The sequence below is a fragment of the Rhamphochromis sp. 'chilingali' genome (assembly GCF_963969265.1).
Source record: "Rhamphochromis sp. 'chilingali' genome assembly, chromosome: 5".
In the NCBI taxonomy this organism is placed as follows: domain Eukaryota; kingdom Metazoa; phylum Chordata; class Actinopteri; order Cichliformes; family Cichlidae; genus Rhamphochromis; species Rhamphochromis sp. 'chilingali'.
The window spans coordinates 24219613-24240687 of NC_137932.1; the positions used below are offsets into that span (position 1 = coordinate 24219613).

Below are 21075 nucleotides of genomic sequence, written 5' to 3' on the forward strand. Positions count from 1 at the left end.
AATTGATTTGCATGCAAAGCTCCAAACCGAGCGTAACTGATGATCTTTCTTTTATCAACCAATTCAGACTCCCTCACAGCCTTAATGACATGTTCCAAAACGGGCCTTTGTCTTTATTTCGTTGGTCACTCTATCTCATCCTCTTTAAAGTTTAAGATAAGATAAGATAACCTTTATTAGTCCCACACGTGGGAAATTTGTTTTGTTACAGTGTTTGTATCTGGATCTACTCCCATGACTCTTTATACAGCAACTGAATACTTGGTTGAATAAGTGACTAAATTAATAGTTCTTGGCAGATGCCTCTTTACTAACAACACACACACACACGGAGTATTCTCCAGTTATTTGGGAGAGTTTGGTTATCTGTCCCACAAGACACTTCCACTTAACAAAACTGTCACTTCCCACCAACTCCCAGTGATAAGTGTTAAAAGGTAACACCTTCTCCGTTTTTAATCATTAAATTTGTTTTTCTTCCGTAACCAAGTGCAACCTCACAGGAAGCAGAAACACAAATCTAATCCTGCTCATCGGCCGCTGCAGTGATTGATGATTGTGTGATAGATTAGATCACATTCATTAAGCAGCTGCTTTTGGTCTTCTGGGGAAAATAATTAAATGTCATCAACAATGATAAGTGAATTTCTTTAAAAACAAATTAAAATTGGAATAAACAGAAGAAAATTTTTGATGTCGGACGGAAAATCCTGTGTACTTCTGAGATGTACCAGTCATTAAAATGTGTGACTTGCTGACCCTCATGTGGCGCAAACAGGGGTAAAGGAGAAGCTGATTGGTTGGGGATGTGGCTTCTCCCTCCTGCCACTTTGGGCTTTTCCTAATTGCTTCATACCCACAGAGGCTATGAAACATCATTAGTACACACACACACACACACTCGTTTTAAAGCATGGCAGGGCTACTGTGTGAGTAGTGTGTGACAGATCAGCACGGCAGTGCCTGCTACTGCTGCTGCTATGAAGGCGTTTCCATGGTGACTGCCAGACATGAAAGCTGGTGGCTAACAGTAGCTAAGCTAGCTAGCTAGTGCTTTGTTTCCTTTCCCAGTGGAGCTGTGCTACATAACACACCCTGCAGCCATGTCTGAGTGTGTATGTGTGTGTGTGAGTGTATTCTGTCTGCCAGCACACGTGTGCTGCTGTCTGTGAGCTCATTTGTAAGTGTCTGACTGTGTGTGTGTGTGTGTGTGTGTGTGTGTGTGTGTGTGTGTGTGTGTGTGTGTGTGTGTGTGTGTGTGTGTGTGTCAGGCTGTGTGCAAATGAAACAGCGTGTCATCTAAAGCTCTACGTATGTGTGAGCAAATCACTTTACATAATTCAAAAGTATGTATCTGTGTGTGTGTGTGCATATATGTGCTGCCTGCACTTCATGCTCTGCTCTGCCTGTTAAACAGCTGAACTGCTGATGTGATGCAGGTTCTCCTTCTCCAGTCCCTTCTCCACAATTCCACCTAAACGGGAATACATTACAACATTTTGCATGCTGTTGAAAGAAAATGTGACTTTTTTTGTGCCAGAGTTGAGTTAAAACCAAAACTGATTTTGCAAACTGTTCTTGTTTAGAGGAAAACTCACACAGTGGCAGGTAAAACACAGAAACACTATTTATGATTTCACATTCTACGATGATTTTGAGCACTTATTTATATTTCTGCAGTTTTAAGGACAAAGCAATACCCAACCAGAAGCATCCAGAAATGAGAACTGAAACCACCGCGTCAAAAAGCTGCAGTTCCCCTAATGGCCACTTGAGGTTGCCCCCCAAAATTATTTCAATCCCCACAACCTCCCATGTTAAAATGTCCATGTTTACAGCCAGCTACAAAAACTGGGTTTGTTCTTTCTAGCAGTTTTCTCCCTTTAAATCAACTCTACAAAGTTCGAATCTTTTAATGTTTTTTTACACTTAAAGTTTTGTCTTATTCTGGTTGTTTCTGCTCTGAGCGACAGGTAAGGACTCCCTCAACTGGACCTCATGATGATGGTTGTGCTATTAGTGCTTTCTGAAGCATTTATAACACATGACAAACAATATAACCCACTAACAATTAAATAATAAGAAACACTTCAAAAAGTTTGTGAGAGACTTTCTTTAATTTTAATAGTCTGCAACTGAAGATATCTGTGTCTCCACCTTTGGATGCACCTGATCAAGTCTGGAGTAATACTGAAAACTCCTGGTCAACAATATCATCATCATCATCATCATCATCATAACAGTAACCAAATGTAATCAAATGTAAATTCTGCTTTACTACAGTGGTGCAAAAAAGTATTTAGTCAGCCACCGATTGTGCAAGTTCCCCCACTTAAAATGAAGACAGAGGTCAGTAATTTGCACCAGAGGTACACTTCAACTGTGAGAGACAAAATGTGAAAAAAAAATCCATGAATTCACATGGTAGGATTTGTAAAGAATTTATTCGTAAATTAGGGTGGAAAATAAGTATTTGGTCACCTCAAACAAGGAAAATCTCTGGCTCTCACAGACCTGTAACGTCTTCTGTAAGAAGCTTTTCTGTCCCCCACTTGTTACCTGTATGAATGGCACCTGTTTGAACTCATCATCTGTATAAAAGACACCTGTCCACAGCCTCAAACAGTCAGACTCCAAACTCCGCCATGGCCAAGACCAAAGAGCTTTCGAAGGACACCAGGAAAAGTATTGTAGACCTGCACCAGACTGGGAAGAGTGAATCTACAATAGGCAAGCAGCTTGGTGTGAAAAAATCAACTGTGGGAGCAATCATCAGAAAATGGAAGACATACAAGACCACTGATAATCTCCCTCGATCTGGGGCTCCACACAAGATCTCATCCCGTGGGGTCAAAATGATCATGAGAACAGTGAGCAAAGATCCCAGAACCACACGGGGGGACCTGGTGAATGACCTGCAGAGAGCTGGGACCAAAGTAACAAAGGTCGCCATCAGTAACACACTACAACGGCAGGGAATCAAATCCCGCAGTGCCAGACGTGTTCCGCTGCTGAAGCCAGTGCATGTCCAGGCCCGTCTGAAGTTTGCCAGAGAGCACATGGATGATACAGCAGAGGATTGGGAGAATGTCATGTGGTCAGATGAAACCAAAGTAGAACTTTTTGGTATAAACTCAACTCGTCGTGTTTGGACGAAGAAGAATACTGAGTTGCATCCCAAGAACACCATACCTACTGTGAAGCATGGGGGTGGAAACATCATGCTATGGGGCTGTTTTTCTGCCAAGGGGACAGGACGACTGATCCGTGTTAAGGACAGAATGAATGGGGCCATGTATCGTGAGATTTTGAGCCAAAACCTCCTTCCATCAGTGAGAACTTTGAAGATGAAACGAGGCTGGGTCTTCCAACATGACAATGATCCAAAACACACCGCCCGGGCAACAAAGGAGTGGCTCCGTAAGAAGCATTTGAAAGTCCTGGAGTGGCCTAGCCAGTCTCCAGACCTCAACCCCATAGAAAATCTGTGGCGGGAGTTGAAAGTCCGTGTTGCTCGGCGACAGCCCCAAAACATCACTGCTCTCGAGAAGATCTGCATGGAGGAATGGGCCAAAATACCAGCTACTGTGTGTGCAAACCTGGTAAAGACCTATAGTAAACGTTTGACCTCTGTTATTGCCAACAAAGGTTATGTTACAAAGTATTGAGTTGTATTTTTGTTATTGACCAAATACTTATTTTCCACCCTGATTTACGAATAAATTCTTTACAAATCCTACCATGTGGATTCATGGATTTTTTTTTCACATTCTGTCTCTCACAGTTGAAGTGTACCTCTGGTGCAAATTACTGACCTCTGTCATCATTTTAAGTGGGGGAACTTGCACAATCGGTGGCTGACTAAATACTTTTTTGCCCCACTGTAAATTCCCTGCATTATATTAAAATAAATAAAAAAATATTAAATTCTATATTCAGGTTTCTAAAATGGGTGAAAAAACCCTAAGCCAGGAATTTGTTATACTTATAAATACAATTTATTATAGCCCTTTGCTTTCTGACTGTAGCATCAAGACCAAGAATGTGCTCATTTCGTTATTTTGATTTGTAATTCATTCATTTTTATGTGTTTCATTTACTTTTTTCTACATTTTGGGCATACATGTTGCAAACAGAGTTAATAATCCGTTTAGGAGGTGTAATTCTGGACTGTACTGTCCTAAAGTACTTATGTACTTTCTTCCATTCTTTATAAATAAAGTTGTTAATATTAAAGTCTAGAAGAAGAATTATAAGGACTCTGAGGACCAAGCTAGCAAATAACAAAGTCTCAGTTCAATTTTATTTATATAGCACCAAACAGTCAACAACAGCAATCCAACAGCTTGAAAGAGTCAGTAAAGCCCCAGATTAGCACTTTATAAACAAGTGGGTGATGTCACAGGAGCTCTGTCCTTCTTTTATATACAGTCTACAAGTGAAATTGAGCAGCAGTTTTTAATGCTGGACTTTTAACACATTTTTATTTTTCAAAACCTGAAATACTTATTTATAACTTGAGTTTCACTTGCACTCAGGCATTTAGGACTTTGATACTTCCATCCATCTGTTAGCTACATCTTCTTACCCTGTAGTGTGTTGTGTGGGTGGTGGAGCCAAACTCAGCTTATACTAGGAGAGGGGTGGGGTGACCCAGTCAATCAGAGAGCTATTTTTAATAACCACACAGACAACCAATCAGACTCACATTCACGCCTAGGGGTGATTTAGAGTTACCAGTCATCATAACTTCCAAGTTTTTGGACTATGTGAACCACACAGAGGGAACACTGAAGTTTACTTACATAGATTATGTTATCTATACTTTTTTCCTTCATACTGAGAAGTAAAGTTGCACATACTTGTGTTTTTATTCATTTACATACTTACTTTTTATAAGCAACGAACACTTCTGCAGAGGCAATTTAGTGTTGTGACTATTATTTAACTTATGCTGTGGTTAGACTTTGATTCTTAGTTTCCAGTATTTCTGTTAGGGTTTAGCTAACAGCAGGGGTCCATGACCAAACCCCCTATAGCGATTAATGATGCCCAGTCTGTGGACTTGTTCAGAAATGCTGGTCAAATGCTGATAAAACCAATGTTTCTATAAGAGTTATGAGTTTATGGAGTACAGGACCTAAGCATCAGCAAGTAGTTTGACTGGAGATGTGCTCCTGAAACCACACACACACTGACGATATCTGTACGATGGAGGTGTGGATCAGCTGATAGCGGCCCGGCGAAAGGCCACTCACTCACCTGCGATGCGAGTTCCTGTTGCTATTGACATGACCCCGTCCAGAGCAGCCAGGAGTAGGGCACTTTAAAACATTTTCATACATGGCAAGGACTTTGACAGAGAGGAAAAGGTGAGAAAGACAGCCAGGGTTAGGAGCAGACAGGAGAGTTAACGGGTGTTCAGCTCGACGGTTAGGCATGCACAGATTACAGCTGCACGACTGATGTGACAGTGGGCAAGAATTTCACAAAACGGGCATGAACGCTAAGACAAAGTGCGTCAACAGCAGGAAGTCGCCAGTTCTCCTCTTTGTTTCCCTTGTAGCCACCTCAGATTCAGCTGTGCTTCATGTTTTGCATCGGTTTAAGAAACATGCCTCCTCATGGGGCTTATTTTGTCACAAAAATCATTTTAAAGATTAAGGTAAATGTGCTGTGTTTTTTGCCTTTTTCCCCACGAACTTTCCTCTAAACTGCTCTCCGTTTGTAGTTATGATTGCCCCAAGTATTCCCTTCCTACTGAGGAAACACAGCTCTCATTTGCCTTTTGATCACTGCGGTCATGTCATGAAATTTCATGAGATGAGACTGTACTGGATGCAGTAGTTCGTCATGCACTGTTAAGGATGGCTGATGACTCCGCAGGAGGAAGAGGAATGTGTCTGGTAATAAATGAAGGTTTAAAATTCTGTTTCAGATCGTTTCTTTCAAATATGTATAATCTTCATATACAGTTTAAGTTTCTAGATATTGAAAAGCCCAGCAAGCTTTTACCTGTATGTCTGAATATCTTTCTGTATTGTCCATGCAGGTATTTCTTTTTGTCATTTTTACCTTGTTGCATACAGAAGATAAGCTATATGTAAAAAAGGATGTGAAGTCTCATTTGGAAGGCTGAATGTTTTTGCTGCCAATACATTTTTCTTTTTGTTTTATATACCAGACTGACTTACAACTCGAAAAATAGGCAGGATGATAAAGCGGGGCATGGTTTACACAAGGGCTCACTTGTGATTGACAGATCAAATACGGTCCTCTCCCACCATGCCTGGTCTCAAAACAACACGATGCTAAAAGCCAAAATGTTCAGTGCAAGACTTCTGAACAGGCCTCGTTCACAGAGGACAAGAGACTGCTTGGCAACCACCTGGCAACCACCGTTCGCTAGGGACAAATGAGTATTCTGATTGGCTCAGTCGCTGTCAGTGGTTCCTGCTAGTCACTGTGAAATTGACTGCTGAGACCCAGTCATGCAGGCCTCGAAAATGTGTATTCCCCTATGACGAGTGGCTGGTCAAGACAGCTGGATGTTGCTGGGTGAATATTATTATTATATATTATTCATTTTTCTTTCCTTAGAGGTATATAGTGCCATACTGAAAACCTCCTTCTGATTGCTAATTTATCTGCAAGCCTTCCCCAACTAATCGCTAAATGTTGGGAAATTGTAAAAAACAAAACAAAAACAAAAAAACCAAACAAACTGTGATTAAAACTGGAAACAGAGAAAATTCACCTTCAGAGTAAAAGTTGCACATTGTGAAATGTGTTGATTTCAGCAGTAAGACATGAAATGGTCTTTGTCTCCAGTTTGCATCACACATTTTTGAGTTTCAGTTTCAGTTTTGAGTGTTTGCAGACTTGCCATCTTTCATTCAAACTGTGGGTGAATGTGGTACTCTGCAAATAGCCAAAGCAAGAAGGTTTTTGGTGCAGCACCTTCTTTGCATCCTTTTCACTTTGCTACAGCCAGCAAACTCCAGCATCCACTTCCCAAAAAGCTTTGGGAATATCTTTTTTTTCCTCCTAGTGACCGTTAGGTACTAGAGGGTCACTGACCGGTCTCTGGGCATGCATGACTGACGACTAACAAACTGCTGATGTCTTATTGATCTTTTGTACAGTCTATGTGTTCAATTGTTCCACCAGGGTGAATGAAGCCTCATCTAAACTAATGTAATGTTTTACCTGTGAGTTCAGTGAGCATGCTTCAAGCAGGCTTAGATGGTTGGAAGTAATTTCATGTAGGTCTTTTTTTGAGGTTTTTTAGTCAGCAGGTTGATCAAACTGATTCTTCATGCTGTTCACGTTACAACAGCGACACAGAAATCAAAACAAGACTTCAGGCAGACGCGATGAGGAGAATGAAAAGAAAGTAAAGCAGTTCACAAAATTGAACCAAAAAAAGAAAAATAATACTATTTCTGGTGCCACAGTAAACATGAGTATGAACAGAAGCAGCTTTGTGTCCACAACAGCACTACAGTATGTTTGCTTTAGATAATTAAGATACTTTAGTAGAGACTTCCTAACAGACAGAAGTGAAATTACATTAATATATATATATATATATATATATATATATATATATATATATATATATATATATATATATATATATAACATTTAAAGCGCAGTTGGTTTTGAAACTCAAAACCCTTGATAAAGTTTGGCAGCAATCAAGGTCTACCTTCTCAGTTGATCAAACATGTGTTAAACAAGCTCATTCGCGCATGATGATTAGACAAGACGTTCACAAGTTCTCGTGATCATAACAAAGTTAAAACCAGATTATCTAGCACGTCCAACACGACAGAACACAAATGCAGACTCATGCAGGACAGATGCATGATGGTGAACAGCCAACACTGCCAGCACTGTCCGACTTTAACTGTGATACAATCCATCTAACAAGTCATTTGAAGTCAGCATTTATTCCTTAAATCTCCTCAAATTGGAAGTACAACTAAACAAAAACAGTTCTGACCAGTAAATTATTTCCATTTGGTCCCAAAGACAAATTTTGGGGGTAGATGTCTGATGTGAAATGTTTTTTGTGCTCTCAGTCTTATATAACTCTCAGAGGCAGAAATGATCTGACTGCATGAGTAAAACCTCAAAGTGCGCAGCTAAATAAACACGATTCAGCTCACTCGTTAATGTAACACAACAGAAAAAAGAGGTTTGTGACACTGAAGTGCAGCTCCCTTTATCGCCAACTTTGTAGTCATTTCAAGCATCAAACAAACTAGAACTCATTATCCATGTTGTATTACAAATATGTGGCAGTGAATAGCAGACGCAGAGAATCTTTTTACTTCTTTTTAACTAAATTTAAGATTTAGACTCATTGTTGGATTTCTTTCTTTCCATGTTGGCTTTTCAGAATTTTTGTCACCATTTCTTTTCATTACAAGTTATTATGGGATAACCGTTGGTCACTGTTGACGCCTCAGTGGTTCATTTTAGACTAGAAAAATATTGTAACTACATCTTAACACAGAAGGATGACAAATTACAGATTTATGTAGTGCTTACATGTGGTTATTTATACATTTATACACATTAATTTAGAAATACTACAGAATATTTATTCATTAATAACTGTGTTTATTATTCTGGAGAACCCTTTTCTGCAGATAGCTTGTGTTTAGTGAATCTTATTGTCTACGGTTACCGTAGTTGCTGACCTCTCCTGTCATCATGTGTGTAGTTCATCCTCTTATGAGCCAAAGTGTGACTAATATCATCAGATTAATTACTTGGGACTTCATTGTATGTTAAGACACCTCTCTGGAAAACGGTGAGATGTCTTTGTGAAGTTGAAAAGAAGTCCATCTGCCTTAAAGTCCAGGTTTAAGACCACTGTGGCCTGGATGATGAGCATCTACACAGACATTTGAGGTTATGATGATATTTCAGTGCTTCTGATGTAGCCAAGAATGTTTTGATCAGATTTTAGGATTTTAAGGAAAACCTTCTTTTTATAGAGCAGAGCATTAAAAACGTACTGCATAAAAGTACCTTTTATTATTCAGGCCACGGTTTGGAGATTCAGCAAACGTGTCCTTGTCATCTGATGTTTTACTCAACCAATAAGGTGATTCCTGCCTCCAGAGCGCTTTGAGAAATGTCTGCACATATAAAACTGCCACCCCCACCAAAAGACTGAAATACCGCTCTGGGTGAAATGACTTGTCAGAGTGCTACTGAGTTTGTGTTGTCAATGCAGCACAACATGCAAACAGAGGGACCTACTCTCAGGTGGGACACGATCTTTGTGGGGACACCCAGAAAGGCTGCGGTGATGCGGGTACAGCCCCGTCACATGACCGGTTCCGTCACAGCCTGGAGTCGGACACTTGCTCTCCTTCTTCTCTCCCCTGGAAGAGTCTGTGAAGACAAGGGGCAGCGAAAATTAGACGGAGGTGGAGTTGAGTCAACAGGTAATCGGCGTCCAAGTGTCGGAGCAGTTTTTGGCCATGAAAGGACTGAACACGGACCGTATATGGCTCATGGATTTGGCCAGTAGCCTGGTTCTTAAAAACCACCCACAACTCAGATTTGTTTAGCAAGGCAAACACTGTAGGTGTGATATTGGATCCACTGATGGCTGCTTCATTTGGTTCAAGAAACAATTGATCAATCAGAGCTTATCATGCCGAATTAAGCATCATCAACTCATTACCTCAGCTAGCAAGCACGGATGAGATTCACTTGGGTGTGCATGCTGCAAATCACTGACAAGTCGGGACAAACAGAACAAAATAGGCCCCCTCCCAACAAGAAACCACAATATCAGGCTGAATAGGTGAAGCTGTCCTTGCACAGATGCAGACATCATAATAAAAGCCTTCCTTTGGACTAATAACAGCTTCTTATGGGTTAACAAAGACTCTCTCTGTGCTAATGAAACAGTCTGAAGCCCATCTGAGTCTGTAGTGAGGACGATAACCGCACAGTGCCGACTCCCTACCAGTGGTAGTGGGGTTGTATATGAGTGGATTTGGAGAAATAGGCCGCAGATAGCGTCCCACAGATGAGATTTGCTCTTCTAATGGGCCGTGCAGATTGCCATTACTCATGCCTGACAAGCTGGCCGTCTGATGTTCCCACACCGGCCTATTTTAACAACATAAGCTGCTGTCAGTGGAAAACCATGCATCTGCAAAATAAAAAAAAACCCAAATTGTGTATAGCCCTGAATGCAGAAAATGAGTGCCCATTACCTCGTCTGCAGCCATGTACAACATTTCTGAAATAACACAGCCGGATTTTAACCAAGCCCAGAGGTCAGAAAACTCATTCAGTCCAGCAGTGTCCGTAAAAATGCTCAAATCAGGGAGGAAAAGACATTAAAGTTACTTTTATGTATTATTTTTTTCCTGCTGCAGCACTAATAGCCCCTGGCTGCTGCTGTACTGAGGGTTTCAATAAGTCAGACAGACAAGATAAACTCCCTCTCTGCTGACCCGGGGTCAACATTTTTGAGTTAAATATGGCTATGGTTAAATATGATGTGAAAAGGTGATGGGAAACTGGCAGAATTTAAAGAGAAGCATGATTATTTGACAACTTTGTGAATATAGTAATAGGTTAGAAGAAGCAGGAATGCAAGCAATATCTATTTCTCAGACAGGAGCTACAAAGTGCTTACACACATACACGGCATATAAGCTTACTGTAGGACAAAGAGCAAAACAGCAATTTTACAAAAGTAAAAGAGGAAACATGGAAGTAAAACCACTACATAATGAATCCTGTTCATTACCATCACATTTAACCTTTACTGCTGAATTAAAGGCACATTTCTTTTAGGAAGTTTATTTTGATCAGATGCAGCGTGATCGTGTCGAGCTACAGAGGGCTGACTGAACTAAATTCGTTTCTCAGTGTCCAGGCTTTTGTGGTAAAAATAGTCCTGGCATGAAAAACCAGATGCAGGACCGTGTGAATGAAGAAAAGACTCCTCGTGGACATGAAGGAACGTTTCCAATTTAAACATGTTACGCAACATCTTACACTGGAAGTCGAAACAGCAATGACGCCTAAAAGATCCTTAAGTTGGCTCCAAACTACTTAACAGACCTGACACATGGAACATGGAAAATCGACATATGCTACAGTATAATTTTCCAAGTTTGCAGAGTGTAGATCGATAATAACACAGACAGGGTCAGTGTGTGGGTTTTTCCTTGCCTACCTTTAGGGTAGTACGCCCTCTTCAACCCATCCTGCTGCATCCTGGACCTGCGCTCCTCTGCAGCGCTACTCAGCCTTGGGCTGTGCTCGCCGTGGCCGCGATGATGATGGTGGTGGTGATCCCGACGGGGCATCGCGTGCTCCGAGGCCATCCGGTCCCTCATGACCTTTGCCCTCTCCGATTCCAGTGCGATGGCCTTCTCCAGCAGCGACAGGTTTCCCTTGGCCATGTCGAAGGTCTCGTCCGAGCGGTCGGAGGCCACAGATGTGGTGTCCTCGTCGCCCTCCTGGCTGCAGCTGGTCGGGTAGCCTCGGGACGCCGGGCTCAGCTGCTCCTCCAGCTTCATTAAGTTCACCATGTCGGAGTAGCTGCGCTCCAGAGACCGGGGCTCGTCTTGTGCACCCTGCTGGCAGCTGTCATACCTGAATGTTTGAAGTCAAGATGCGAATATGTGGAAAGGTTATCAAAAGGATGTTTTATATTTCCTAACTTATTCAACTAAATGAACTTGAATGAAGGGTCACAATTTTGCCAGTTCAGCTGTATTCTACAAAAAGGTTTATTACAGTTTTGATTTATTAAAAAAACTTTCTGAAATAATTTAGGAACTGTTGTTGTTGGAGCTACCTTGAAGTTTAAGAAGCAAGGCTACCTATACAATGTATGCTCAACAGTCAAAGTAAAAAATGTTATCAAATATTAAAAAGGATAAAGTTATGTTTTAAAAGTAGATCCTGCAACCTTACAAATGAAACCTGTAATTGAATGTTTAATAATTATAAAAATGTAATACTTAATAGGTTTGTGAAAGTACATTTTCACATTTAAAAAGGACTAATATAAAGATAAATCAAAGGTCTTCTGACCGTGCCCACAAAAAACTGATTAAGATGTCTGACCTCCCCTTCAAGGCTGTCTCTTTGTGCACCTCTGGACCATGCAGAGCATTATATTCAGAATGAGCACCTGCAGATGCACGTTTCATACTTCACTGTCTGACTTCTGTATCACCTTGAGTTTTATTTTGCAGATCATCATTATAAATGAGAGCCGGTGTGAGGCTATAGCTCAGAATGCAAACAGCGATTTTCATTTTTCAGTATAGCATAGTCTGAAATTTTGGAGGAGTAGTGCTTTAGTTTGCTTTATCCTACACACCCAAAACCCAAGCTACCCACAAGCTCCCTGTGGTTTGTCCTTTGCATCATAATGGAATTAAACTTAAAAGCTCGCATTTAGAGTCAGTGGAGGACAAGCAGCATGACAGCTGCAAGGGCAAAGAATTAAAGGAATACAGGAAGAGATCCAGAAATGCACAGGAGGACAGCCTTCAAGGGGGAGACAGGCCAAACTGAAAACAAAACATTTTTTCCATTGCACTGTTTATGCAAATCCTCACACTTCATGCATTACTGATAGTAAATGGTTAATAAACTGGTTCTTTTATGGCGTTTTTCTACTGTGAGCACTCAGAGCACTTTATGCAACTTGCCTCATTCACCCAGTGATGGAAGCACTTTTATCTATGCTTTCTTTGCTAGTGATATCTCTGTCCCGCCATTCATGAACAGAAACACGCATCAGAAGGACTACAAGTTTTAGTTTGCCGTTGGCTATGGAAGAAAAGAAGAGTGCCCTCTACCCTTTCCATGCGTGCATGCTTGCATAAGAACTACTGCGTTACTGCTGTATTAAGTACCATCAGTACCATCTATGTAGTTTTGAAAAGCTACCTACTATGTTTTTCCTCGTTTACTTGTAGATGCTCATGTTAAACATGACCAAAGGTTTCAATAATGAGGTCAACATATTTCAAAGGCAGACAGAGGTAATGCGCATATAATTTTAATCTTAAAATCATATCTGTGAACTCTTAAGAGATTATCTACCTGTTCAGGTGGTGCACCCCCTGGTGGTCTGCTGGATTTTGGAGTTGGTGGTGGAGAACGTGGTGGACAGGACGATCAGACGGCTGAGTCTCACTCAGCTTCCGGGCCAGATCAAAGCACTGATTCCTCAGACACTCTAGGCTACTGAGACACACCTCCTCCTCGCTCTCCTCAGTCTGACCCCTGACTCCCATGCCGGGCCGCCCGTTTGTATGGCTGCCGTCGTTCACCATGGTGTCTTCGGGGTAGCCGTCTTCAGGCAGCATGGCGCCGTGACCCTGCGCCAGAAGCTTCAGGGAGTCCACCGTCTCCCTGACCACGTCGCTGTCCAAGTCCACGCTCAGCTCACCCTTCCTCTCGCCCTGCTCGCTGCCGTCGTCCTCTTCGTCATCGTCGTCTTCCCCGGCGCTGTTGGAGGAGTTGCTGTTCATCTCGGACTCGGTCATGGCCTGGTAGGCAGCATCCTCGGCGATCTTGCCAAGGTTGAGAAGTGACTTGGCAACCAGCTCGTCGTAGTTCTCGTACTCCTCTCCGGTCCCGTTACCGGCGCTGATGGTACAGCTGTTGTTGTTGTTGTCGTCCTTCTGAATTGGAATGAGCTTTGATTGTCCACCGGGTTTGTAGTGGTTCTCTGCAATCAGGAAAGCAAGAAACAAATCCCTTTGTCTTGATACTGTTCAGGAATCTCACAATGCAGCCAAGAAACGTTTCCCGCAATAACCCACGCTATACGCAACATAAACAGCAGGTAATTTGTGAAAAATGTGAGGGGAAAGTGATTTGTTTTGCAGGTAACACAACTATCAGTCCATTTATAGAATCAAAATCCTGCAGATGAAGTGGAAATGAAACCCTTATCCTCTAATCATGTCAGCAGTGCTGATGAACTCTTTTTTTCCCCCTGTTATATTCTCGCCTGTATTATCTTCATCCCTCCCAATTATGATCCACTGTTTACTCACAAAAAACATACAACCCAGAGCGGTGCGCGGCAGTGTCGCTCTCTCCGATAAGCCTCGCTGTTGATTTTGGGGACAGAGGCGGCGAATGAGAGCAGAGAAATTGAAAAGGGAGGCGTGTGAGGTGCTCCGATTCAGGAGCCATAAATATCCTCAGGAGGAGAAACCGAGGCAGAGCACATGTGACACGTCCGCCGAGACGAGGAGGCAAACGAGGAGGGGAGGGAGGGAGTTAATAACTCAGCAGAGCTCCTCTCCCATTTATTCGTGAGGCACTGTCAGAAGCGATTGAGGACACGGGGGGTGTTTGGGGGGAGAGAAGGAAGCGAGGTGGGAGGGAGAGCGCAGAGCATCTGGTCTACCAAACCCTCCTCAGCAGCACTCATCACTTAGTCCTCTCCTTCTGCAAACCACATGCAAAAGTGGACATCAGCGCGACACAGAACAAGACCTGAATATCTGCGACATTGCTGCGTTTATCCATCTGTTAATTCGACAGCTTTTTGGCATCTTTACGTGTTGTAGGTTGGAAAAGTTCCACGAATCTGCACAAACACGGTGGCCCCGTCACGGATCGAGCTGCAGTGCTCGCAGAATATCTGGCACACAACACTGAAGGCATGTCCCGGCCAGAAGCACCGGTTTCATGAAAAGTGCAACAACAACAAATGTTTACAGCATTTGTTTAGCAAGCCCATGTGTTCTTTCTGTTGCTTTGTTCTAAGCTTAGTTATAATGTTGAGCCTGTCTTTTCCTTCCATGTGCTCTCTGGGTTTTTCTACCTTTTTTTTAACTTACTTCCTGTTTTATTTTAAAGGTTCTCCTTCTTTGCCTTCTCCTTTGTTCCTTCTCCTATAATCATTATAATCTTGACTTCACCTGTGTCTTACTGTCTTTCACTCCCCTGTATGTGTCTTTAGTCTGCAGCTTGTCAGTCTTTGTCTACTCGACATCTGAATCAGTTCTTGCAGTTTTTGATTAATACAAAAAGTTGCTCTTCCCCTAACTGCAAATTTTTATTCTTTTGTCTTTTAATTTCTTTTATCTGCATTGTCTTGTTTTGCTTGTTTTACACCAAGGCCTTTTGTATGCTATGTAAAGCAATTTGAATTTCCCTGTTGTTGAAATGTGCTATACTGATAAACCATGCATCAGCAGTGGTTCAGTTATTCACTACAGTACTTTTTCATTTAACCACCTGCCACTCCACCTTGATTTTCAGTTCACTTTATGAATTTAACTGCTAGCATGACACTGTTGTACATTCCTTTTTTAAAAATGACTCAAGTGTTGATTATTCTCCAACCCTATTTCCAAAGGTGTAAGGACGAAGTGTTAAAATAAAGAGAGAAAGTCGTGATTTGAAAATCATTTTTAAGTCCTATATTTAATTGAAAAGAGCACAAGGACAACCCATCAGCTGTTGAATGTGAAAAAGTTCACAGCGTTTTTACAAATATAAACTCATTTTGTCATTTTGAAACAGGCAATGTGTTTTATAGAGGTTGGAACAAAGGACTGGAAAAGCTGTGTAATACTAAAAGGATTTTAGTATTACACAGGATTTTTGAGTTTGGGATTTTGAATTCTTTTTGTGTTTTTATGATCAGTTTGGTTCTTGACTTTCATGTATTTTTGAATTTTTATTTGTATTTGAGTTTAACTATTCCTCAAGGTTTGATTTCTCTCTTTTACTAGTCTCGACAGTTTCCTAGGTGTTATTTATAATTTGTGGATTTTGTACGTTTTCTGTGTGTTAGGTGTTTGTGTTAGTTATAGACTTTCTCCTTGAGTATTCTTCTCTCCTTCTCTGTGTCTTCCCACTTCTCTGATTACCCTTAGAGTCTATATAGACATGTCTACACTCTGTTGGTTGTCTGTTTGTTCCGTGATCTAGTCTTTGTCCACATTTGCTATTCATGGATTTAAGCCTGTGGACTTTTGTGGACTTTTGCATTCAACCTAAAAAAATTCACTTTTAGTTATTTTAACTGTGTCCTGTACTATTACCTGAAATTTTAACAAATTCTCTAGAATTTTGGAAATTTTATCACATAATGTACTCAAGGCTTTTAAAAGATTCAGAGGATCAAAAATCACTGTGTGGCAATGCTGTAGTTTTTGAATGGCCGCGACCTTCAGACCATTTGGCAGTTAGGCAGTCTCGACCCGTCACTAAATGGAAACATTTGGCAGATTGTGAAATGAAAAACACAACAATGAAGGCCTCAAACTGATGAACAGCTGAAGTCATACATTAGGCTACGTGGCTGCTGAAACAATAAACTCTTCTTCCTGATTGGAGCTCCAGATCCTGAAAAGCAACTCGTTTAATCTGCATGAACCAAAGCAAAACTATGACGTGGCTCGTGTCCTTCATCTTTTTCTCATCCAAGCAACTAAAGTAACAAACCGCACACTCACCCTGTTGACGACGCTGCTCTTCCTCTTCCTCTTCTTCCTCGTCTTCCTCTCCCTCATCATCTTGCTCCTCCTCGTCATAGCCGTCTTCCTCCTCTTCCTCATCCATCCCGTCTTCCTCTTCCTCCACCTGCTCACCCTCCATTGCTGTATCTGTTCTCTCCACCTCTATCTCCTCTTCTTCCTCTTCCTCCTCCTCTTCTTCTCCCTGCTCCTCGTTGTCCTCCGAGAACTCGTCTTCCACCTCGCCATCTTCTTCTTCTTCATCTCCTTCCCTCTCCCCTTCATCCTCCTCCTCGTCCTCTTCAACTACCTCCCCTTGCTCCTTCCCCTCCTGCCCCACCTCCATGGCTTCGTTCCCATAGCTGCCATAGCTGCCAGCATCCTCCTCCAACTCACCCGGGCAGGAGGTGAGGAAGGGCCTCCTCTTGGCAGCCGGTTCCAGCGGTTGTTTTTCCAGAGCCTTCCTCTTCTTGGCCAGCGGGCAGCCGTAGATGCTGAGATGGGACAGAGGGCACACACATGATCAGTAACCATCTTTGCTCTCCTATTTACTCTTTGATCGTTTGCCCTTTTGCTGCAAACTGCAACAGATTCAGAGGATAAATAAGTTTAAAAACAGCCAAATCTGACAAACACATTTGATCCTGCTGAGCCAGAACACATACCGGCACTTAGCCATAATCAGCTCAGTTTGGCCAGAGAGAGCGCTCGTATTTGGCCTCTCATACCAATGAAGCAGGTAAACTTCCAAATTTACCATGAAATATGAATCCAGAAGAGTAATACCGATCATACTGTAAATGAAGGGGACGGGGTGCAGGAGGCAGGTGTGTTATTTATAATTAATACCACCTGATTTCCTCTTAGAGAAATTTAAGAGTAATTCTTAACATTCTTGTTTGTGCCTCTTGCCTTTTTGTCAGAAGCGTTTGTTTTACAAGTATGACCTCTGTCTGACTTAACCCTTGTGTGGTGTTCGTATTTTTGTTACTCAGCCAGTGTTCATGGGTCTGGTGGACCCGCTAGAGTTTTGGCTTTCCAAATTAACACTATCAAACAATTTTATGTTAAATTACTCAACAGATGTTTACTTCATCCCAATTACAAGACATATGAACAGCAAACATGGTTAATTTTTTCCCTTTACCTTTGTTAGATCACATTTATGAATTAATGTGCTTCTCGTTTTTCTTTTATATAAAATGTTATAAATAAATCAGTTATAATCAAGTGGAGTGAGTGGAAAGACACAACACATTTACACGTGAAAAAATAATTAATTGTTTAATTTTTCTTTTGAAAAAAACTGAACACGGGTCTCACAGACCCGAACACCATACAAGGGTTAAAGACAGTTTAACTGTGCACATAAGATGTTTACAAGTATAACAGGCAAAACCCAACTATATTTATGTGCTTCCTCAAAATCAAAAGCTTTTGACCATATTAATTATTGTAAATTATTGACTAAGTTACAAGAGCACGGGCTCATATCTGGAAAGGATGTTAAATATTACTGGTATCCTTATCAAACTCTGTAAGTCCAGGGTGGCAGGAGTAAAAAGCAGGGTTTGAAAAGGTGGGACCTTGTTCTGTTCAGTTGGTATGATGAACTTTCTAAAACATTAAAGAAGCAGAACACTGAATGTATGAATGCAGAGAGCATTATTAATCATATGATGCATGCTGATCATTTGTCTCCTTATAGTGGCAGCTGCAGCAGCTGCTCAAGTTGTGGATGTCGACGTGTGATACTGAGTTCAAATCTAAGCGTCCCGTAATATTGATCGCTTTGACCACATTGTTCCCTCATTCTGTTTCAATATCAAGTTTTAAATGTGGTAACTAAAGTCAGATATTAAAGTCACATGATCAGGAATGTTCTGTTATATATGTGTAGCATATAGCTTGATGCACAAGCTTCAAAGATGGGCAAGTGCAACTCAGATACCTGTGATGAGTAATGTTCCTACCTTTCACACTGTGCTGAGAAACTTTAGGTATACATTTATGTTTCAATTAATTCCTTTTTATAATGTGCTTCTAAACAAAACAGAAACATTCCTCTAGCATCTCAAAAAAACAGGAACCACTGCTTACTTGTGCTGTTGTTACTGATGATTGCTGTTTTGTCTTTTGGATTGAAATTGATTATACGTAGGGCTGGGCTATATCATACCGTTCACGGTAATACCGGTGTAATTTTGGGCAACGATAGGAAAATGAAATATCACGATAGAATATGGGTAAAACGCGCATGTGCAGTGCCTTTGTTTACATACACACATGCGCGGCGATGCAGAATGAGAAGGGCGTAAGCGGATCGTTGATTGAAACGGATGAACCAGAATTGGTTTGTAAAAAAGCTGCAACTTCAGTGGTGTGGAACTGGTTTGGCTTTCGTCCGTCAGATACACAACAAAGCACTATTTTTGGTAGAGCATGCTAGCGGGCCGTCGTTATTACCGTGTTGTTTGGAAAATACGGCACACTTAAAAATCAATCCTTTGATTCTTCTGAAAATCGACAGTGCCCCTTATAATCCGTGTGCCTCATGTATGAATTCTGGTTGTGTTTACTGACCTCGAAACGATTGCGTGGCGCTCGAAAATCTGTCAAATGTTTCAGTACGACTTTGCTAAGCTACGAAGCCGCACTGCTTGATGGATTGTCAGCACATTACGGCTACCGTAGGCAGGAGCCTGGCGGAGTGATACGTACTGTGCTTCAACATAATATTACCGTATTGTGCGTGTATAACCTCTTTTTAAGTTTTGTGGATATTATACATGGTTATGCTGAGGATATGTCGGCCAATTTCCACTGGAAATGCCTTTTGGTTAAACTGTCAGCAAGGAATTTGCACTGTTACGTTTTTATATAACTTTAATGCACATAAAAAAAAAGCTGCTTGTTTAAGTGAAAATACATTGATGAGGGTTTTTTTGCACTAATAAAGTTGTGGAGTTGTAAAGTATTTTGTCTAGTGTCAATTATATCGTCAGTTATCGCAAATTTTCAAATGTATATCGTGATAAATATTTTTGGTCATATCGCCCTGCTCTAATTATACGTCTACTGTAAAGTTTCGTCCGCTTTATGCGTCTTGCATTTGGATCCTTCCTCCTCTCTCTGAAATCTGTGATGGAGGCTTTTCACACATTTCTGCTCCCGTGAGATAACATATGACTGAATGAATGAGTTCTTTGTGTTTTGGCCTTGAAGAGTTGCTGTCTGCAATAGCACACACCTCCTTCATCCCCTTCCTGACAATACACTGCGTTGGTTTTTGTTGTGAACCTCTCCACAGACAAATTATACATGCGTGTACAGTAGGCATGAACACATCCGCACAGTATTTAGGAAAAGCTATTATCACAAAAAGTTATTATACTGTCGATAACAAGTGAGCGCAAACAAAAACATTCAAAAAAAGTAGAAAACAATTTTAATAAAATGTTTAGTGTTTGTTAGTAAGGTGAACAGCACGAGGAGTCTTCAGGTGAATGTTTTAACACACTGAGCAACATACCAACATTTACTTCGTTCCAAGACCTTTTCAAAGGATATAGTATTAAAATATATATATAAATATATGCTGTTAAAAACGTATTGCCATCTCACTCATTTTACCAAATCTTCCCCACATGTCACATTACAGTGTGAAGTCAGATTTTCCCTGAAAACTGTTTCTTTTTAGCTCAAACAAGCAGAGAAACCAAGAGTGTGATGTGTGCAGACATTGTGAGGGTCATGAGTGTGAATGGCTTTGTGTGCACCAGGTTCAAAGGTCAAAGAGCTGTGACTCCCACTGCTGTGTGCTCATGTGTTAAGACACTGGAGTGGATTTCCTCTCGCTGAGGCCCAGAATCTGCTGCGAGAAAAAAAAAAACCAAACAAAGCTTATTCAAGCGGGGCCTCAATTACGCAAATCCCATAATAGTCATTAACTGTTGGGAAAATTCTGCTTTAATTGCTCCAAAACAGTGAGCACAATTATACACGGCTTTAATGTGGATTTTAGGAAATCAATTAGTCCATTTCCATATGAAAGAGCTTATTTTATGTTTGGAGGGCGAGATGGAGGAGGTGGCTGTGTCTTTCTGACAAAAACCGCTGCGTGTTTTTTGCACAAACCTGCACAAAAGACTTTCTTCTTTTAATTTCACCGGCTCAACAACAATGTAGGAAAGTGCCTATTGGCGTTGGTCTATATTACTGAACTCACTGCTAAATCATTGCCCATGAAGAAACCGTCCCAGGAATTTTCTGAGATCATTCTGAAACCTTCCTAAAGCAGTAAAGTGCAAGCAGCTCATTAAGAGAGTTTCTTAACCTAGAAAGAACACATCTGTAGTGTTCCTGTGATCCCTCTGCATTTTCCAAAGGGATGATTTGAAGCCTAGAATTTAGGTTTTGTTGCTACCGAAGCCAAAAAATCCCAGTTTGAGAAATGAGGGATCGTGCGTGGGTGATGCAAACAAGCAGCAACTGCTACAACAACAAAAATCTACCCCTCCTTAAGCATATTTATCTCCCTAATGATAAAAATAACAACAATAAATGTGACATTTCATAT

General features: G+C 41.2%; 1 protein-coding gene across 1 annotated transcript in view; it reads right to left on the reverse strand.

The window, feature by feature from the left end:
• The window catches only part of myt1la (myelin transcription factor 1-like, a), a 93359-nt gene that overhangs the window by 27400 nt on the left and 44884 nt on the right, over window positions 1–21075 (reverse strand). Inside the window, exons 6-10 of the mRNA XM_080882208.1 lie at window positions 16497–16990; window positions 13114–13744; window positions 11225–11646; window positions 9280–9414; window positions 5263–5353 (exon numbers count right to left, since the gene is read on the reverse strand). Of these exons, the coding sequence (XP_080738334.1) occupies window positions 5263–5353; window positions 9280–9414; window positions 11225–11646; window positions 13114–13744; window positions 16497–16990 (1773 nt within the window). The remainder of the gene's footprint in view (window positions 1–5262; window positions 5354–9279; window positions 9415–11224; window positions 11647–13113; window positions 13745–16496; window positions 16991–21075) is intronic.